Source organism: Thamnophis elegans, chromosome 1 (genome assembly GCF_009769535.1).
Source record: "Thamnophis elegans isolate rThaEle1 chromosome 1, rThaEle1.pri, whole genome shotgun sequence".
Lineage (NCBI taxonomy): Eukaryota > Metazoa > Chordata > Lepidosauria > Squamata > Colubridae > Thamnophis > Thamnophis elegans.
In genome coordinates this window covers 115,719,715-115,738,333 of record NC_045541.1, presented here as the reverse complement: position 1 = coordinate 115,738,333, position 18,619 = coordinate 115,719,715, and the positions used below count along the sequence as shown (strand labels likewise).

Below are 18,619 nucleotides of genomic sequence, written 5' to 3'. Positions count from 1 at the left end.
TAACAATTGGGACTGACAAGTGATGTGGTTTTGCCTAATTTTATGACCCTTTTTTGCTGTAATCATTTGAAGAATCACAGGTCATAAAGAGAATCACATAGTCATTAAAGGAAACCAACTTCCACCAAATTTTGCTTCATAGATGTCGCAAATGACAATATGGCCCTCAGATGCCATAACTGTCATGCTATAACATGTCAGGTGCCAAGTGCCCAAATTTTGATTATGTGACTACATAAATACTGCAGTAGTCATAAATGCGAGGATCGGTCACAAATAGGTTTTTGCAGTGCCATCGTATCTTCAAATAGTTGTTAAAAGAATGGTTGTAATTCAAGGACTATATCTTTTTACATTATGGGGAGGCTGGAGACAGGTTTTCTAATACTAATTCTGTGTGCATAGCAGACACATTACAATAAACCTCACCTGAGAGATTATAACTAAGATGTGTACTTCAACTCCTCTCACCAATCTTTTGGCCACCCTGTAAAAAGTAGCACTTTTTCGGAAGCTCTCGGTATTGAATAGCATTGCCAAATATTGGCTAAGATTTTTTTTTTTCCCTTTTGAATTATTGCAGGTAGACCTTGGTGCCCCAGCGATTCCTGCAAGACTTCTGAGCTCTTTTATAAAGAGACAACCTTTGGTAATTGCTCAGCTTTCCCATTTTCTCACCTCTTAGATGGGCACAATGCACACTGTCAACAAACTCTGTTTCAAAATGTAAATACCAGCAACAGCAGAATTGGCTTTCTGAAACTGGTGGCAGGAGGAAAGCCTTGCCAGACCACACAGAATCATAAATGGTTACTCCGCATTACAAATATTCTCCTTGTTCAGTTAGAAAAAAACCTTGAATGAGATTTTTGGTTGGTGGTTAAGAGAAATGGCAACCTTTACAGATACACTGGTCAAGAAATTTTCCTTGAAATATTGATTTTACATTGAATTTCTCCTTCGATCAGATGATTATGGAAAGGCTGCTGGTGCAGTAAAACACAAAAGAACTTTTTTTTTAATGTTAAGAAACATATCGTTTTGGAAGCTAAACTAAGCTACTATAAAGCTCTTTGTAGAGTGCCTGATCAATGCCTGATCAATGAAAAATGCATAACAGCACTACAGTGTTACTGGCTGGAGAAGCAACTCACTCTCAAGGTAGAGTACTAAGTTGTGAAAATGAGAACTGGTTTATGCTTTCTCTTGGTCAGAAATGCAACTCAGGAAGAGAGACAGGACATTTTTTTCGCACTACAGAATCACTCCACCCTAAGACTACATGTTGAAAACCAGTAATATAACAGCATTAACACACCTGCAAGTTTCCTACATAGCTACCACTACATTCTGAATGCCGGAGAGGAATTCCTGTCACAGCATCTCATTCAGCAAATATCCTTGCCACTCTTCTTTTCCTGGAAGAGCAACAGGATCCATGGTAATGAAAATAAGGTCAAAACATAGGAAGTCCACCATGGTTTTACCCCATGACTTTTTATCAGGTTGAAAATCTAACCTCTCAGCCTCAACTGTTCATGTCATATCGACTTGCATTCCCCGTGAGCTGCTTTATAAAATTACATTTTTCTATTTGCGTTCTTCAATGTCTTTTTTTTTAGTAATAAATATGATTGTATAAAATAAATGCCAAACCACATTCACATAATTAGGTTCAAAGTGAACGAGCATAGAATTAACATTCTCATCCCTCACTGTTCCTAGAACAATTAATATTTGAAAGTAGGTTTTATTCATGTGAATGCGCACCCTGTCTGATTCAGGTTATTCCTAAGAATACAAATCAAGTTATGTAACCTAGAATTATTGCTACCTATTACCATTTTCTGCCAGCTAGCTTTTAGTATTTAGAAATTTGCTAATCCTGAAGGAAGGCAGTGGCACATTTCTTGTCAAGAAAATTGAATGATTATGCCTGTGTGGTCCCCAGGAGTCAAACTGGTTTGAAGGTGACTTATTCTCCCCTCAAGAGCTTAACGTTTTAGGTCCACTCTGTTACTACAACTGCCCGCAACTTACTTGTGACATTTTATGAAGTAAAAATTACTAAGGGGTATTGTTCCTTAAAACAGAACTGAGTTTGGGAGAGAAAAGATAGAAAGGCTGTAAAACATGTCACTGTTCTTCTGTATTAATTGGAAAGCAATTAAGTTTAGTAATTATGGTAGCATAAAATAGTAAGAAAGGACAGGTTTTCAGAGGCTGCCTACAGACAACATGGTGTTTTCCATATCTTATTTTTGTTGGACTAGGTAAAGAGAATTCTCCCTTTCCCCACAAATATGTGGAAAGTGCCTTTTGAATCTAAAAGGGAACTGTTTGCGCTTTTTTTTGTTAAACAATAGGGTGTAAAACTAATTCACTGATCTGAACTAGTTGGGGACTGTGGGCAGCATAAATGAATCTATATTTCAGTGCATACTGACTTGGCTTTGTTATGTAGACATCAACTTGGCATGTAGCACAAGCATAAGCATCATGTGATCTAAATAAAGCACAGATGGTGACTGACAAGATAAATGTTGATCAATGCCAAGGAGTTGATACGACTATAGAAATAATGTGTAGCATCGGAAATATTTTAGCTTTGTTGTCCTCTGCGTTATTTGAAGTGGGCGGTAGAGATAATCTTCTCTACCAGAAATCACATCATTTAAGATGGGAAGCAAATCTGATTCTAGGACTGCATTCCAAGAATCACCGGCTGCTCACTGTGTTTATTTTTTCCCTTACTTTTTGAACCTGGTACCCCTATTAATGAATCAAGCAATTTTAAAAGGCACATCCAAGATGGACTCCTCTCCTAATGCAGGTGTGCTTGTCAAAGGATAATGTTTTATTGTACAGAGCATCAGATATTTATTTTTATAACTGCATACAACTGTTTATTTCTATGTTTACAACTTAAGTTATTTATATATACTTATTTTGAAATGATTTTATATGCTGAAGCTAATTATTATGTTTATGGTTATTCAATTAATGTATGCTTTCTAGAAATAATTGTTACATTGAAATATATTTATATAATAATATTTGCACTTATAACACTATGGTACCTGTGAATGCCTGGGGTAGGAAGAATAGTCTTAAAGTGGGGCAAAATCTTTTATTGAATGTGACAAAATATACCACTTTATTGAAACATACCTTCAGCCCATATCTGCTTTTAACCAAGATTGCTATTTTCATATTCTCACAATAAATACTTTTTTATATATATAGAAAGTGGCTAAAAGTGGCATTTTTCCTGTTGAATTCTTTCTCACCCACCCACAAAATAAATCTTACTATTTAAGAATGCCAGAGTAAATAACTTAAGCCAGTGTTTCTCAATCTTGGCATGTTGAAGATATGTGGACTTCAACTTCCAGAATTCCCAAGCATCGCTGGCTTGGGAATTCTGGAAGTTGAAGTCCACATATCTTCAACATGCCAAGATTGAGAAACACTGGCTTAAGCCATGTACTTTCCAGACATTTTTTCAGAATAGAGCTTCTGAATAGCCCAGTAAAAACTAACCCAATAGCCATCTCATCCAGAAATCTGTTGAGTAAAATTTTCAGGATCACTTCTAAGGAAGATAGAAAAAGACAATCTGTAGCATGCACTAATTTCACCCATTATCTTTAATAATAAAACAAGCAGGTTTCCAGAAGAAAACTACATTACTATAGTGCAAGAAAAAGAGAAAGGAAGAGATACACTCCATAGGAAATTAAGTCTCATATCAAAGTAAAGTTAGGTCAATCCTTTTCTCAGCCTTTTCCATTGGCAAGATTGTAGAGCCGTCTTCTATATAAATATTTTTAAAAGCAACTATTTCAGTAATTAAATGGTGGCATCATTAAAAACAATATTCCTCATAAAACTATTTTTCTCTGCATTAAAAAATCACAAATACAAAATGTGACAAGAGCAGGCACCCTTTAAAAAAAAAATTAAGCCAATATTAGTGCTCTCATAGCAATGATTATATTTCCAGACGAAGTTCAACTGAAAAAAATCAAGTATGAGCATCCATTAAATACCCGATTAAATACGAAGCTTACATGTAGTTTTACTCGTCAATGGTTCAATGGGATTCACTGCAAGGTAAGAATCTCCTTCGTGTTAGAAACGGATCCCTTCAGTGTGTTTCACCCATCTGTAAAGATTCTGGAATTTGGAAGCCACACATTTCTATACAAAAGGAGTTTTGTTCCTGCAGTTCTAATTAAGGTGCTCGACTTGGCTTTTTCCTTGTCCTCCAACACAGTGCACTGGAGAGACATCATCTTTGAGGACAAGATCCATACTAATTCTGAGTGCAATTTTGTCAAGGCATTTATATGCAACCCCAATAATTTTTAAACATGGCAATTCAGCTAACTTTGGGCTGCAACTGTTTCTCTTGGCTGCGATCCTAAATCACAAGCAAAAGTCTTTGGCTCTGTAGTGTGAGTTTTGGAAATGAATATTTTTAACACGGCTTCTAATTCCTTGGAAAAGTCCTACAAAGAAAAAAAAACAGCTATTAGCAATACCTGATAGGGATATTTTTTTTACTCATTAGTACATCAACAAATATGCCTGTTGCTTAGTTGTTTTACCATTATTTCTACATTAAAGTTCACTAACAATACAAAATAAAGTAATAGCACCTTTGTTAAACTAAAGTGTTATGAAGATGCTAGGATCTTTCCCGAAAACTGGAGAAATGTGGGACAGAGCTGCTGATAATTCTAAGTCTGCGTTCCATATATTGGAACAACATAGAAATTAGTTTTATCTAGATCCCACCGCCTTCAGTCTTCTCTTATTAATCATAATGTTCTGACAAAGTCCATCTTGAGCTATGGCCTAACAGTCAGAAGAACAGCCTGTCAAAACCAACTATTTAAACAAATTGGGAAGTAATGTCTAGATGATATTAACTAGATAGTAGATAATAAAGGTTCCCCTTGCACAGTGGTGGGTTGTGGGCGAGACCCCCCGGTACGGGCATACCAGTGCCTGCTGGGAACAGCAGGCATTGTTCCGGTACGGTGCTTTAGAAGGCCCACCTGCCCACCTGTGTTCCTGAGCTGTATTTGACCCAACTGGGCCATTTGCGCACACACATGTAGCGTACGGCACCTGCACAATGCTCCGCTGAGCAGCTGGAGCATCGCAGGTGGAGGGTGCACATGCACATGGTAGGCGCCCGGCCCCATCGCAGCGTACTGGTTGTGACGGGATCTGGAACCCACCACTGCCTTCGCACATATGTGCTAGTTGTTCCCAACTCTAGGGAGAAGTGCTCATTTCCTTTTCAAAGCCGAAGAGCTAATGCTGTCCGAAGACATCTCAGTGGTCATGTGGCCAGCATGACTAAACACCGAAGGTGCATGGAACACTGTTACCTTCCCACCAGGGATGGTTCCTATTTTTTCTACTTGCATTTTTACATGCTTTCAAACTGGCAGAAGCTGGGACAAGTAAAGGGAGCTCACTACGTTACTTAGCGCTAAGGGTTCGAACCGCTGACCTTTCTGATCAACAAGCTCAGCGTCTTAGCCACTGAGCCACTACTTTCCCTATAATAGATAATATAATTCTACAAAAGGCTAATTGTCTCCTGATTGTTGTAGCTGCCACAGTTTGAAACTTTTGGACAATTATCATAGAACAACTTTTGGACAACTATCATAGCTCATCATAGAACATATTGCAGCAATCCACTCAGATGTAGCCAAGACTTAGCTATCAGATGTCAGATCTAACCAGCTTAGAAATCATTACAACTGATACATTAATTATAATTGTGTAAATGTGCTTCTTGTCACCACTGACACCTGGGAATTCACCAACAGCTGGAGCTCAAGGAACACGCCTAGGCTGCAAACTTTTTCTGTGAACCCAGATAATCAACATTTTGCACTTCTGCAGTTGTAGAGCTACCACATTCTTGATCAGAAATATTATGTGTGTGATTCAATCATTTCCCACTACTTCTGAATCAAATTGTGTTTTTTTTTTTATTAATAGTCTTCTCACTGGTATCGTTAAGGCAGGATAAAGACACCCCTTCTACAAGGAAGCAACACTCAATCCCAGGGACAACTCCAGTTGTCACAATTGCCTCTCTGGGATTAGTTCATAAAATACTTAGTGAGCCAAACATGATAAAAATCCCGATAACGCTATTAAATACAATCTTATTAAACTAACTTTTAAAAAACTATACTACTTTTCCATATCGCACTGGTCATTTCGACCATCCTCTTAGAAGCATTCCAAGTAGGTTGTCACTTTCTCCCTTTTCATTCAAGCTGTCATACCTTTGCTTCGCCATCCTTGGGGCGGTGCGGGGGGGGGGGCAGACTTTGTGAAAAGGAAGATAATATGGATTAAAGCCTATTTGGAGCTCTATTCATAAATGCAGAACATTAATTTTCAACAGTGTACTCAACATATTTATTTGTGCATAATACAGAAATAATATTACAAATACAGGGAAGAAAGGACTCCAGATCAACATGTTCACAAATTAAACCTACCAAAGGCCACGTTTGCTTCTGGAGGTCATGCAAACTGTGCTCTATCTCTGTACTTGTCATCAGCCCATGCTCAACAAGGCCATGAAGCATGAATAAAAACAAGCCCCACTGCAATAAAGCAAAAACAAATATCACTGGCCTTACCTGCAATGCTTTATCATGCAAACCTAAAGACTGTACTGAGTAGTGCTCTGAGACATACAGTTGTTCCTAATTAATACATTAACAAATTGGGGGGGGGGGGGGAAATGTAACTAGTTCACGTTGCTAGCAGGAATGCAGAAGCCATTACCAAAGAAATCATATATGCAGAAATGTCATACCAACTCAAATGCTTTTCTTTTTAGTGATGGCTAATTCATCTACAGATAATCTATTAAAGGATTTACCCTTCAGCTCCCTTTATTATGTGGAAATTAGTAGAAATAACTGGCGTATATTGGTTTATTGAAAATCATTGAAAATCAGCTGGGAAATGTTACATAGCAATATTACCTGGAAGTATGGTCAGATAGCAGAGTAACAGACAGCAAAATGGTTTCAAGTTTATAAATGCAACAGAAATTGAGACATTATACATATATCTCAAATTCAAATTAGCATTAGTTGGAAGTAACACGCAAACATCTTTCTTTGTTCAGGATCCAGTCTGAATCGGTCATTGGAACCAGAGGTTTATTCTCCCAAGCTTTTGCATTCATGCTGGAGCCCATCCTTAGAGACCTTCTCTCTCTCCAGAATGGACACAGTACGAGTCCAAAAGCTTGAAGAATAAACCTCTGTCCCAGTGACTGACTCAGATTGGACCCTGCAACATTATCCTGGGACATATATATTTCTCTTCATTCATCTTTTTTTGTTTTCATTAATACCTGGAGTTTCCCTTAAATTCATATTTTGCTTTCTGATTCTTTTAATATGCTTAATCTATTGTTAAAAATCTACTACTGAGTTTTTAAAATATGTACGTTTGCATTTTAATAACACTTTTTGTAGATAAATTCCATATCAATTCAACAATTTAGTTCTGTGAGGGCACACATCTATATGCAGTTTTGAAATTCCCCAGAAATATTCAGGCAAACCTAAAGAAAAACTAACAGAGAAAAAAAGGTGAAAGAAATTGCATTCTTTAGAGTCAAAAGTCTTACTCTGAAACGTAATGTTTAACCCTTCTTTTCTCATCCCAGGAAATAAAAAAGGTCAATAGGATGAGTTGCTTTTGGTTTTATGGCATTGCTTTTTTGTCTCCTTTGCTCCAAACCAAAAAGTGGAAATGGGGAAAATATCTACTAAAAAAAAAGAAACCTGTCGCACTGAGGGGTATTCGGAGCACCTTTTTCTAATTTCATAATAAAGGATTTAAGTAGCTAAAAAGTAGTTACTGCCATATTAGCAAATGCTTTTCATATATATCCCACGGTTCTCAAAAATATACTCGGGGGGGTCAGGTCTTTCTATTTTCCTGTATCAATGCTTCTGGATTAGCCAAAGACTGACTTTATGTGCATAAAACAAGAAAGAGCAAGAGCAGTGAGATTTGGAAGTGTCTCTAAAATGTTTTAAACGGCCCACCTCATGATCTTTGCTGCCTGCAAGGTAGGCGATGTTTTTTTGAGTGAACATCAGGTGTAATGGTACTGGTGCCTGAAAATTATCTTTCCAGATGGACAGAAGAGATTCCAGGAGACTGGAGATGAGGTGGTACTTTGATTGCTGCTGTTCTGGCATTTTGGGAGATGTAAAGTTCGGCTCCTGGATTGGAACACAATCTGAAACTATAAGAAAGGAAAATGGAAACATTGGCCTTATCTGTGATGCACCTTACCAATCCTGCCAGCCACTTTAAAAGGTTTATAGAAATTTCCCCAGCAGACAGAGAGCCTTCTTAGCATTCACATCCTATGAGAACCTCTGAACGTTCTTTAAATAGGAAAATAGACAGCATTGGGACTGGGGAACTGGAATGCCCCAGCTTGAAATAATCAATTTTCTTTTATGTAGAAAAAAAGCAGCCCAGATCAATATTGATGCAAAACAGGCTGTTAGCATCACCATAGCTAAAAACAAATTTAATGAAAGTAGAACATTTCAGGTGATTTTAAAATCTTTTTTTTTTTTAAATTGGTCATTTTGTTAGGCTAACTTAAAAGGTTTATATTATTAAAGTTTTGAAACTTGGTAATCCAAGCACTTTGGCTTTATATACTAGTCCACAAATTCTGAAGTCAGGTTCAGTATAATTCATTCAGGTTATATATGTTTCAATATGATTACAGGGTCGCACAAAGAGATTTTTATATCTGGCTGAAGAATGAAAGATTTAAGAAAAAAAGGAATACATAAAAAGGAAAATATTAGAAATCTAACCTAGCAGTGATGCCAGCTCAATGGTGCACTTAGCCAGCTGTTGCTCTGATGCTGGGCAGATGAACTGAAACACAGAAAAACTAAATATTTCTATTCATGCAATATTTATGTGTAGTATCCATATAATCAGGTATTGCAATGATTAATACAAATATTTGAACTGTGACTGTGGTATAGTACAGGCGGCTCCAACCTTGGCAACTGGCTGAGGAATTCTGGGAGTTGAAGTCCACAAATCTTAAAGTTGCCAAGGTTGGAGACCCCTGCTTTAGAATACATACAAATGGAGCCTACTTTCAGATGGTTTATTGCCAAATGTTTGCATGTATTTTAGAAATGAAGCGTACATTTCATCAGCATCTAAGAATGGTCCTACTGGATCAGACTTAAGGATGACCTTAATCCAGCATTTTTTCTTAGGGGTAAGCAAAAACCTGGGAAGTGTTCGCAAACAGCAGACAGATCACAGAATCTTAGTTAAAAAGATCATATCATATCACTGAATCCAATCCCCTGTATGCTGTAGGATTCATCACACCATCCCCAACAGATGACTATCCAGCCAGTAAAGGGGAAGAAACCATTCCATACAATAATCTATTCTATGGATTCGTACTGTGAGATGCTCTTCCTAATGTCTAATCTGTTATCTACATGCTTGAAGTTTCATCCCACTCATTTTGGTCTTGTCCCCTGGAGCAAGTGAGAATAAGTTTGAACCCCCTATAATGTAACAGCTATAAGGCTGAGAGGGGTGTAAGTGTCTTCAAATGTCTTCAGCCATCTTGGTTGGCCTTCTCTGGACATGTTCCAGTTCATCAATATCTTCCTTATTTTTTATACACACACACACATACTTTCTCCTGCTGTTGCTCTCCTAAAGCTGGCATTAAGAGGCAAGCTGACCCCAAGTAAAATTAACAAAAGGCTTCCGCTAATAGTTCCTGATAAAGCCAAACTTCCACAAAATTACCTAATTCTTTTTCTTTTTTAACCCAAAATTAGCGATGCCACTATATCTTACAGTAATGATTTGCGGAGTTTACTTCCATACCTATATAAGTATTTTGCATTTTTCTTTACAAAATGTTTTCTATGGCAGAGGCCCCCAACCACTTTGATACCAGGACCAGTTTTTGGCACACATTTTTTCAGTGGACCGGGGTGTGTGTGTGTGTTTGTGTGTATGTGTGTGATAGTGATGGTTTCGGTTTCACTTCCTCACGCACCATTCAGCTCCAGCTGTGCGGCCTGGTTCCTAACAGGCCATGGGGCCACTAGTGGTCTGTGGCCCAGTGTTTGGGGACCCCTGTTGTATGAAATATCCCAACAAGAATTTTTCTTTAGAGGAAAAGACACAAAATCAGAAACAAAACAACTTAAGCTGAATTTTTTTTTTAAATGAAGCTACCTTTCTGCACTGAAGTGTCTGGCTCACCCTTCCCAACAAGCTTTCCAAGTCAGCAAACTGGATTTCTTCATCTTCTTCTCTTGGGCCTATAGCAACACAGAGTAGATCCTAGAATAACAGAAGTGTGTGTGATTCAGGATGCATATAGGTATTCTAGGATCTCAACAAATTGAAAACACAACTTTTCACAATGGACAAGAATCATAATCCTCAACCCTAGGCTTCTGCCACCCACAAACAAGCAACCAATACTACAGAATTTCCACCTACAGAAATTCTATAGTAAAATCCACAATGGAAAATGACCTTACTTGGGACATATTGCTGACAAAGGGCAGAAAATAGCAGAGACAGACCTTGATTTCACTGATTATCTGGGAAGGGAATGCTGTTTGATGGTGGCAGCTTGGAGGGCAGTCCTTCTTCCTCAGTGTAATTTCATTGGCACTGGACTGGGAAAGCATCTGAACTTTTAGCATGCGACTGAAGGTAGCTTTTACTTCTCTTTTGATCAGGGCTGTAAGAAACAAACAAACAAACAAATAAACACACAGCTATTCTGTCAACAACCTATCTATTTCTGCATTCAATCTGAATTAATTCTGGAATCTACAGCTTCCTTAATGTTAGTTGAAAAGGAAGAATAATGTGGGGAATATTTGACAAATTGCTAAAATAGTCCAACCAGTAAACTAGTGGCTCTGCCCTAAGAAGAGAATTTCTGAAACTTAAAAAGTTTTACCCTTTTATTATCAGTCCTTGAGCCACAATAATGTTGGGGTACAAAAGGTTGGGATAGGAGTATGATATTTTTATACCAAACTCTTTATGGATAATAACTAGCAGCCTGAGCTCAGTAATCATAAACAAACAACTAGGAACAAGAAGGAACTTACTGCATTTTTATTCTCAAAATAAAAGTGGTAACAAGAGACAAAGTTATTAGATTCACCCATTGTCGGTTTATAGCAGGCAAGCAAGATATTACTATTTTGTCAAGCTTTTAATTATTTTACATGGTTGTTATGAAACAATTGACATTCTTTTATAAATAAAAGTGCACCATGTGACAGCAATAGTTTAAATGTCTCAGTCCACCCTAGATTAGCCTTTATTACTAAGGATTCACACTAAATAAAATTCAAAGTGAAAAACTAAATACCTGAAATATTTGTAGAAAGCCAACTGCAGGCCTTCTCGATAGCCAATCCCACTGCAATATTTGCTGCACAGTTCAAAACCTTGGGCATGAGAATAACAATGACATATTGTTACTTCTGGAGGCCTCCTGAAAGCTTCCACGTGTGTAACAAAAGGGGACAGAGCAATTCGATGAAACAGTATAAGCTATGTAACGGTATAAGCTGTGAAGAAACTTTTTGGATAAGAAGCAAAACACCTTCAAAGAAAAATCAGAAAGTCCAGTTGCCTCTTGAAAAAGCACATAGACAATCATGACCTGGATAAGTGAGACTCTCCATAGACAGTACAAGTACAAGTACAAGCTACAGCAAACAGATTAAACTAAAAGAAAAATTGTACCGGACAAAAAAAATGATTTCAGCCTGTCACTCTCTAACTATTGAAGATGGTAACAGGCTATGAATGCCTACGCCAAAAGGGCCAAAAAGGCTGCCTCCGTCTTCGAGGTCTTAGCATACTTGGGTGGAAACAAGTTGGGAAGATCATCCTATGGCACCAGTGCAGACAATAAATAAGGACATGTTTTAGCTTCTTCAACTGTTGTCAAAAAGGGGTTCCATAGAAATTGAATCAACCGAAACATTTAATTTTCTACTTGCAAAAATGCATACATTAATACAACTGACTGAAGAGTACTGTAATTTTAAAAACTTTGTATTTTATTTGCCCAATGAAAAAGATCCAAATTCATTAATCTGTGAAGTTAATAAGTAATTTAAATGTATTAAGAGATTTTAGCACATTATTTTCTTTGCAAACATCAACTACATGATCTAAAGTGATGTAGGGGACAATAAAAATGTAATTGTGGAGCACCATACAATATTTTATTACAGTCTAGTAGTAAGAAAGAAAAAAACATGTGTCCAAAATACTTACAGCTGCAGAGGTCTCTTCTGGCAGCAGGATTTTCACAGCTTCAGGGGCCTTCTTCCTACAAAATCTAGAAATATATATATGTGGAAATGTTTTAAGAAAGTGTTACCTAGACAAGTTAATTTTTCAGGAGCAAAGAGTTGCATGTTGAATAATATACCAAATCTTCAACAACAACAAAGGACAAACACTTAGGATAAAAAGCATCATTTTAATTCTGCAAAATCAGAGCTAAAACCAGAATTAAGTAATATTAAAATTAGGATTTCACAAAGCATTCAAAGATGTGATTCACCATGTAGGTTAGAAAGTGAAGCACCATTCCTTGAAGCACTAAAGCGGCAACACTTTTTGGAAAATGGAGATATAGAAGCTGTGAAAGCTGTTTCAAGCTATCTATTGTGTGTACCCAAACAGCTCCTTTGTTTAGCTAGAGGTTCGGGATGAAAGCATGGCTATTCAGATCACTGGAGATAGCTTTTGAGGCAACTGCATGAATCTTCCAACTGAAATGACTCTTTGAATGCCTCAATGAGGATTCCTTTTGCTGAGGTAAAAAAATTAAGCAAAGTGCAAATTTCAAAGTATCACCATACAGTCCAATGACAAATAATTTTTCAAAAGAGTCAAATGCTGAAAACAATCACTGCACCAAAAGTCATCTGCAGCAGCACTCTGCACCACTGAGGTTTACCTCTGTAACTGAGACAGAGGTTGCAACGGATGCAACTGAGCATCAACATTCTACAGGTCACTCACTCCTTTTATAGTGACACCATACAAAAAAAAATTGTGAGCTTAAATAAATATGCACAGTACAATGAAGACAGTTCTCTCTACCTGAATGAATTTTGCAGAGCACATTTTATTTGCAAATAAATGTCATAATGGCAACTCCTGCCATAGGTCAAATGATGAGGAATTTTAATTACTGATGTTGCTGTTAAAATTCTCTGATCTATAATCAGAGGCATGAGATCAAATTGTTTCATACTACTGGAAAAGCTCCTAAAACATTCTACATTTTAAGGGATAAATAGACATCAGAAACAATTTTATCTAATAATGTTCCTCCTTACTCTTTGCCTTGTATAAGAGCTTGTGCTCCTTCTTGATACAATTGCGAACATACTGCATCCAATAATTTGTCGTGATTGCCATCTTCTGCCTTCATAGCATCTTGCAAAATGACTTCAGCTCTTTTCACCAGCTCTGCTACCAGGGTTGCCCTACAAGAACCAACATTTGGAAGATGAAAAAGGAAAAAAAAAACAGCCATCTCTTGAAATAATCAGAAGCAATAAAACAAATTAAGATGTCTGGAATTACTTGTTTCTTACTTGATATGCTTGACACAATTTGATCCAATTCTCTCTGCCACAAATTCTACTGTTCTCCGCAGAGATGGGGACTGATTGTGAAAGAAGGCTTGTTCCAGATCTGCCTATTAAGAAGAAGAAAAGCAAGAACCCTCAAGAAATTAGAATACGCCAACCTACCTATTGCCTCCGAAGAGAAACATTCTACTCTCAAAAGTAATTTACTTGTTCCTTTTTTAACCTTAACATTCTTTTTTTTTTAAGAAGGAAGAAAGAGTGAGAAATAAAAAAGAAAATAATCATGCCCTCCCTGCAAAAGAGCGAAGATATAACTTTTCAAGACTGTACTTTTTCCTACTAGCACTAGATTCAAATGTTCTTCACTTCATTGCCTATGTCTTCTCTTCTTTATGTCAACTAGAATTAACTATCTTCTGCATACTTGTCACCAAAATAAATGGATATATGATGTTCAGGTATTTATTTTAAAAAACAGTCCATTGAAATTAGTCCACATAGAGTCAAAATGCAACTATAGGAAGTAAATTCACCATACACTAATATATCTAGAAAACTCAAAGCTTTTTTAAAACACACATATTAAGGCTTTCAAAAATTCAGACGATAACATTGACCATTTTATCCTGGAAAGAGTGTGAGATAAATAAAAATCAGCCACCACCCTTGGCCCTATTTATTGGAAATGCCAGAGGCGATGTTAGCGTGCCTATTGGCCTAATGAAGTTTAGTATCACGGCTCAGCCTTTTTCTCTTTGCTTACAAGCGCTAACATTCCTGCTTCCTCAGTTGATACTATAATACAGCTTAGAATTTCTGTGGCACATAAACAAGGCTGGGAAAACATGCAGAGTATGGCTTCTGGAATTTTATTCCAATTCCTTAAAGACAACTCTGCTCAGGTCACACGACTGGAAAGGAACACGGTGGAGTCCTGATTGCTGCATTAAAGTATCCTCTGTCAAATGCATAGTGTTCCGACTGCAATCCTTATTATTGCTATAAAACTGGATTTTGCACAGGAAGCCCTTACCTGAAGTTTTTGCTGAGTGAGGGAAGGCTTTGGAGCTAAGACCTCTGTAGCAGTTGGGGTTATTTTTCTTATATAGCCACCGTTTTTTCCTCCACTTCCCAACACAAAAGAAGACAGTAATTTCCTCAACTCACCTATGGCAAAGGAATACTACGTATTACTACATGGCGCACAAAATGGATGGTGGTCGTATAAAACACAACCTCAGCGTGATTTTTCATCTGAAGAAAACTGTAGTCACAAAAATCCCAGAGGACAATTCTAAAGGAAGATCAGTGCTGCTCAGCTTTACGTTTTTGGATTTATCATTCAAGAAGTAGCATCACCACTCTGAATGCAATTAGATGGAAGTTCACTATTTGCATATCCAACTTTATGCATTTAATACAAAATACAAAAAATACTGCCCAGGGTTACTCTGTGGTAAGATGGGCGGCCAATACATTTTATAAATAAATACTTAATAAACATAACTAACTTCAACTACTTGCTTCAAAACAGTTCCTTTAAGAGTTTCCAAGTCAGGAAGTATTTAAAGTACACAAACATGATGTAATAGACATAAACACATTTATTCATTCTTACCCTTTAAAGTATTTAAAATGTAATCAGTCATAAGTTAAGATTAGAATAGTAATTACATTCAATGTTATAGCAAGGTGTGAACATTAAGTAAGAATGTACTATAATATAATGCAATAAAACAATATATTGTAATAATATAACATAACATAGCATAGTATTAGCATAGCGTAGCATAGTGTAGCATAACATAACCTACTATCCCATAACATAACATTCCTGTATCGCTTCAGATAATGATTTCTAGTCAGGCAAGTAAACCTTTTCCATTAGGATTATTTGCAATCACAAAAAGAGAAAAATTTCTCAAATCTTGTTTTTTTCCACACAATATACTCTGAAATAAAAGACTCACCAAGGTAAGGACAACATGTATAAAGCAACTGTTGATCAACCAACGGCACAGAATCCTAAGAAATAGGGTGGGGGGGGGGAGGAAGTAACAGATTAACTTTCCAATTATATATAAAAACCATAGAATACCTTTCATCTGCAGATCACTCCTACGTGAGAAATGATGCAGACAGTTGCATTAGTCAATTAGCTAGTGTGTATTTGCTGGACATATACACACTGCCTAGGTGCTTATATACACAAATTTACCAGATCCTGAACTGTGGTCGCAGATTCCAAAGACAATTCTTCCGATCTCACTTCACCAGCAAAGAACAAGTTTTCTGGAACTGTCGGCACCTGGAAGGAAAGTCCTGAATAGTTAATTTTCCAGGGAGGAGACATCCATAGACTCACACTAGTATTTCTATTTCATGTTTTAAAAATACATGGAAATGCTAGAAAATAGAACAGAACAGAACAGAACAGAATAGAATAGAATAACAAAGATGGAAGGGAAAAAGCCTCTCATGTCTAAAAATTCTAAAAAAAACAACCAGTAGCATACTTGAAAAAGCCATCCTAAAACTGCGAGGATCAGTAGCTTATTCAGGAAGCACATCTTTTTATCTTCAGAAAGTAGCAGGTACCTATAAAAGAATGAGAAGAAAACAAAAAAAAAACTCAATTGTATTAATTTGACCGCTTTCTCCTATGTCTTTATTCTTTAAATAAATAATTTTTCTTACATCTTAAAACATTGGGGCTATTAAGTCATCAGCATTAAATCCACAACTAGATTTTAAAAGTTGGCAATCTGGAGATTGTACATTAAGGGAGGGTTCTATAAAAAAAAGGACTAACATTTCTAGCTGGAGAAATTATTACAAACAGAAGATATTATGCTACATTGACTTTTGCAAGCTGAGCTTAATGCGGAGTCTAACAGCATCCTCAATACTTTCTCCTACTACCTTTTGCTAAAGTAGCCATAGTCTGAAGGATACCAACCTGAGAAAACTCTTGTAAAATAAAGCTTTAAGCTACTTTGTGAATAATGAAGTTGCCATTGTCAGTCACAACAAAAGTTTTACCAGGATGCCACCAATCTATGTTTCAAAAATTTATTTCCTTGCAGAGCAAATCTCATCAAAATGTTGCTTTATATGTTTTTACCTATAGAGCTGCAATAGCAGAGCAAATATTTTCTCATAGTAGTTAAGAAATGGGGCAATATAATCCATGAGAGAAAGAAATTCAACCACCCAGGGTACAGTCAGGACCAGACATCGTTTCTGAATGGACTGTCTCAACAACTTGAAAATATCCAACACAGGATGGGCCTTGAAAGAGAGAAAAAAATACCACATTGGGAAAGTATTATCCATAAACCAGAAGCCAACTATTCCAACTTAGTTTTATTATACCACAAAGTATCAAGAAGTCATGGAATTTTGAAGATTTTTTGGGGGAATGGAGTGCTACACAATCGTTTTTAATAGGTAATTTACCATACTAAAGAACTTCCAAATTTTTCAAAATAATTTGAAGTAATCTAAAACATCTGGAGGACATCAGGTTACCTAATTATGCTCTTGGATGTAATTCTGTCATTATGTTTGTATTAATTCTTGGTTTGCTGCTAGAAGGTATCTCCAGACGAAGGTTATCTTGTTAAATAGAAGCTATTTTGAAGATGTGCTAGCTTTTGACATGGTGGTATTTACCAATAAATACATAATTTCCTTTTCCCGTCCACCAAGCTAATATATCTTCGTTATCTGACGGTGCTGTCAGGCACAGGAGGTGAGTTCAAAGCACTAAAAGTTTATTATGTGATACTTATACAAGAATCTGATCTACTAAAGGCCAACCAAACTGGCACTAGAAATGGGTAAATGGAATTCAGAGTGGGTTGGGCTTAGGTCTCTTGTGGGAACATAGTGACTCCAAACTGATGATGCATTTGACGCTCCCCTAAGGAACAAACTGTTTATCTCCTACACTAGCAGCGTTAATAGAAGTGGGCCTTAATCTATAACAACAAAGCAAAGTATATTAATATTATAAAGGCTAATTAACTTAAGGCATTTGGAAACAATCCAATTGTGTGTATCAATTGGCTAGTGGTTAGGAGAACTGGAAAAAAATCTCCCTGTCTTATGCTTCCTGCAGATAAATGCAGCTGATTACATACATGGTTCCTTAATGTGATTGCTGACTCCAAGAGATCTCCAGTTGCTGGCTCTGATGTGCGATACGGCAGAAAGACAAGGAATCCCACAAACTTAGCCAGGAGTCGAAGACTCATAAGAACGCTGGCAAAATGCTTCTTTTCATCCTGAAATGAAAAACCAGTGAAACTTCTTAGAATTGTCATCCAGCAAGCGGATAGTAACAACGCCAAAAATGCCATAGTTATTTTAAGGGTTCCACACAACATGTAAAACCTATTGGAGATGGGGAATTGAGACAGAGAGAATGTGACCTGGTTAAGGCTGACCTAAGAAAATTTCAAAAGCAAGATTCAAAGAATAGTCTTCCTCATCTCTGCCACAACTGAATATGTGATGCAGCAACTGAAAATATTTTTTTTTCACAATCAAGATAACACTTCATACTGTAAGTCAAAGCATGTATGTGACAACCAATCATTTAAATTTAAAAAATATATTGGATTCAGATGATCGTTCTTTGCATTCAGTCAGAGGTCTTCAAGAAAACAAGGCAACTGCAATCTTCTGGAAGAAAACTGTCCTTTTACAACAGAAATATGCACAGCTTACGTCTACTGAAATAAAGTCCACATTCAGTTTTCCTTTTCCACTCAAAGAAATTCACTTGTATTTGCAAAAAAAAAAGGGGGGGGGGATAAACATCATAGCCCATTTCTATTAAAACAAGGCATTCTGAGGCATTCCAAAGATCATTA

The 18,619-nt window shown here is 36.8% G+C and overlaps 2 protein-coding genes across 2 annotated transcripts in view; one reads left to right on the top strand and one right to left on the bottom strand.

The window, feature by feature from the left end:
• STARD9 (StAR related lipid transfer domain containing 9) overlaps nucleotides 1-3,375 on the top strand; it is a 95,008-nt gene extending 91,633 nt beyond the window's left edge. The window contains 1 exon segment of the mRNA XM_032213387.1: nucleotides 584-3,375. Within this exon segment, the coding sequence (XP_032069278.1) occupies nucleotides 584-685 (102 nt within the window). The 3' untranslated portion in view covers nucleotides 686-3,375.
• A 257-nt stretch (nucleotides 3,376-3,632) lies between these two features.
• CDAN1 (codanin 1) overlaps nucleotides 3,633-18,619 on the bottom strand; it is a 31,828-nt gene continuing 16,841 nt past the window's right edge. The window contains exons 13-28 of the mRNA XM_032228952.1: nucleotides 17,885-18,028; nucleotides 16,864-17,030; nucleotides 16,256-16,337; nucleotides 15,958-16,047; nucleotides 15,710-15,764; nucleotides 14,773-14,906; nucleotides 13,743-13,846; nucleotides 13,482-13,631; nucleotides 12,406-12,469; nucleotides 11,486-11,564; nucleotides 10,680-10,840; nucleotides 10,324-10,431; nucleotides 8,913-8,976; nucleotides 8,118-8,320; nucleotides 6,543-6,650; nucleotides 3,633-4,514 (exon numbers count right to left, since the gene is read on the bottom strand). Coding sequence (XP_032084843.1) covers nucleotides 4,389-4,514; nucleotides 6,543-6,650; nucleotides 8,118-8,320; nucleotides 8,913-8,976; nucleotides 10,324-10,431; nucleotides 10,680-10,840; nucleotides 11,486-11,564; nucleotides 12,406-12,469; nucleotides 13,482-13,631; nucleotides 13,743-13,846; nucleotides 14,773-14,906; nucleotides 15,710-15,764; nucleotides 15,958-16,047; nucleotides 16,256-16,337; nucleotides 16,864-17,030; nucleotides 17,885-18,028 — 1,839 coding nt within the window. The 3' untranslated portion in view covers nucleotides 3,633-4,388. The remainder of the gene's footprint in view (nucleotides 4,515-6,542; nucleotides 6,651-8,117; nucleotides 8,321-8,912; nucleotides 8,977-10,323; nucleotides 10,432-10,679; nucleotides 10,841-11,485; nucleotides 11,565-12,405; nucleotides 12,470-13,481; nucleotides 13,632-13,742; nucleotides 13,847-14,772; nucleotides 14,907-15,709; nucleotides 15,765-15,957; nucleotides 16,048-16,255; nucleotides 16,338-16,863; nucleotides 17,031-17,884; nucleotides 18,029-18,619) is intronic.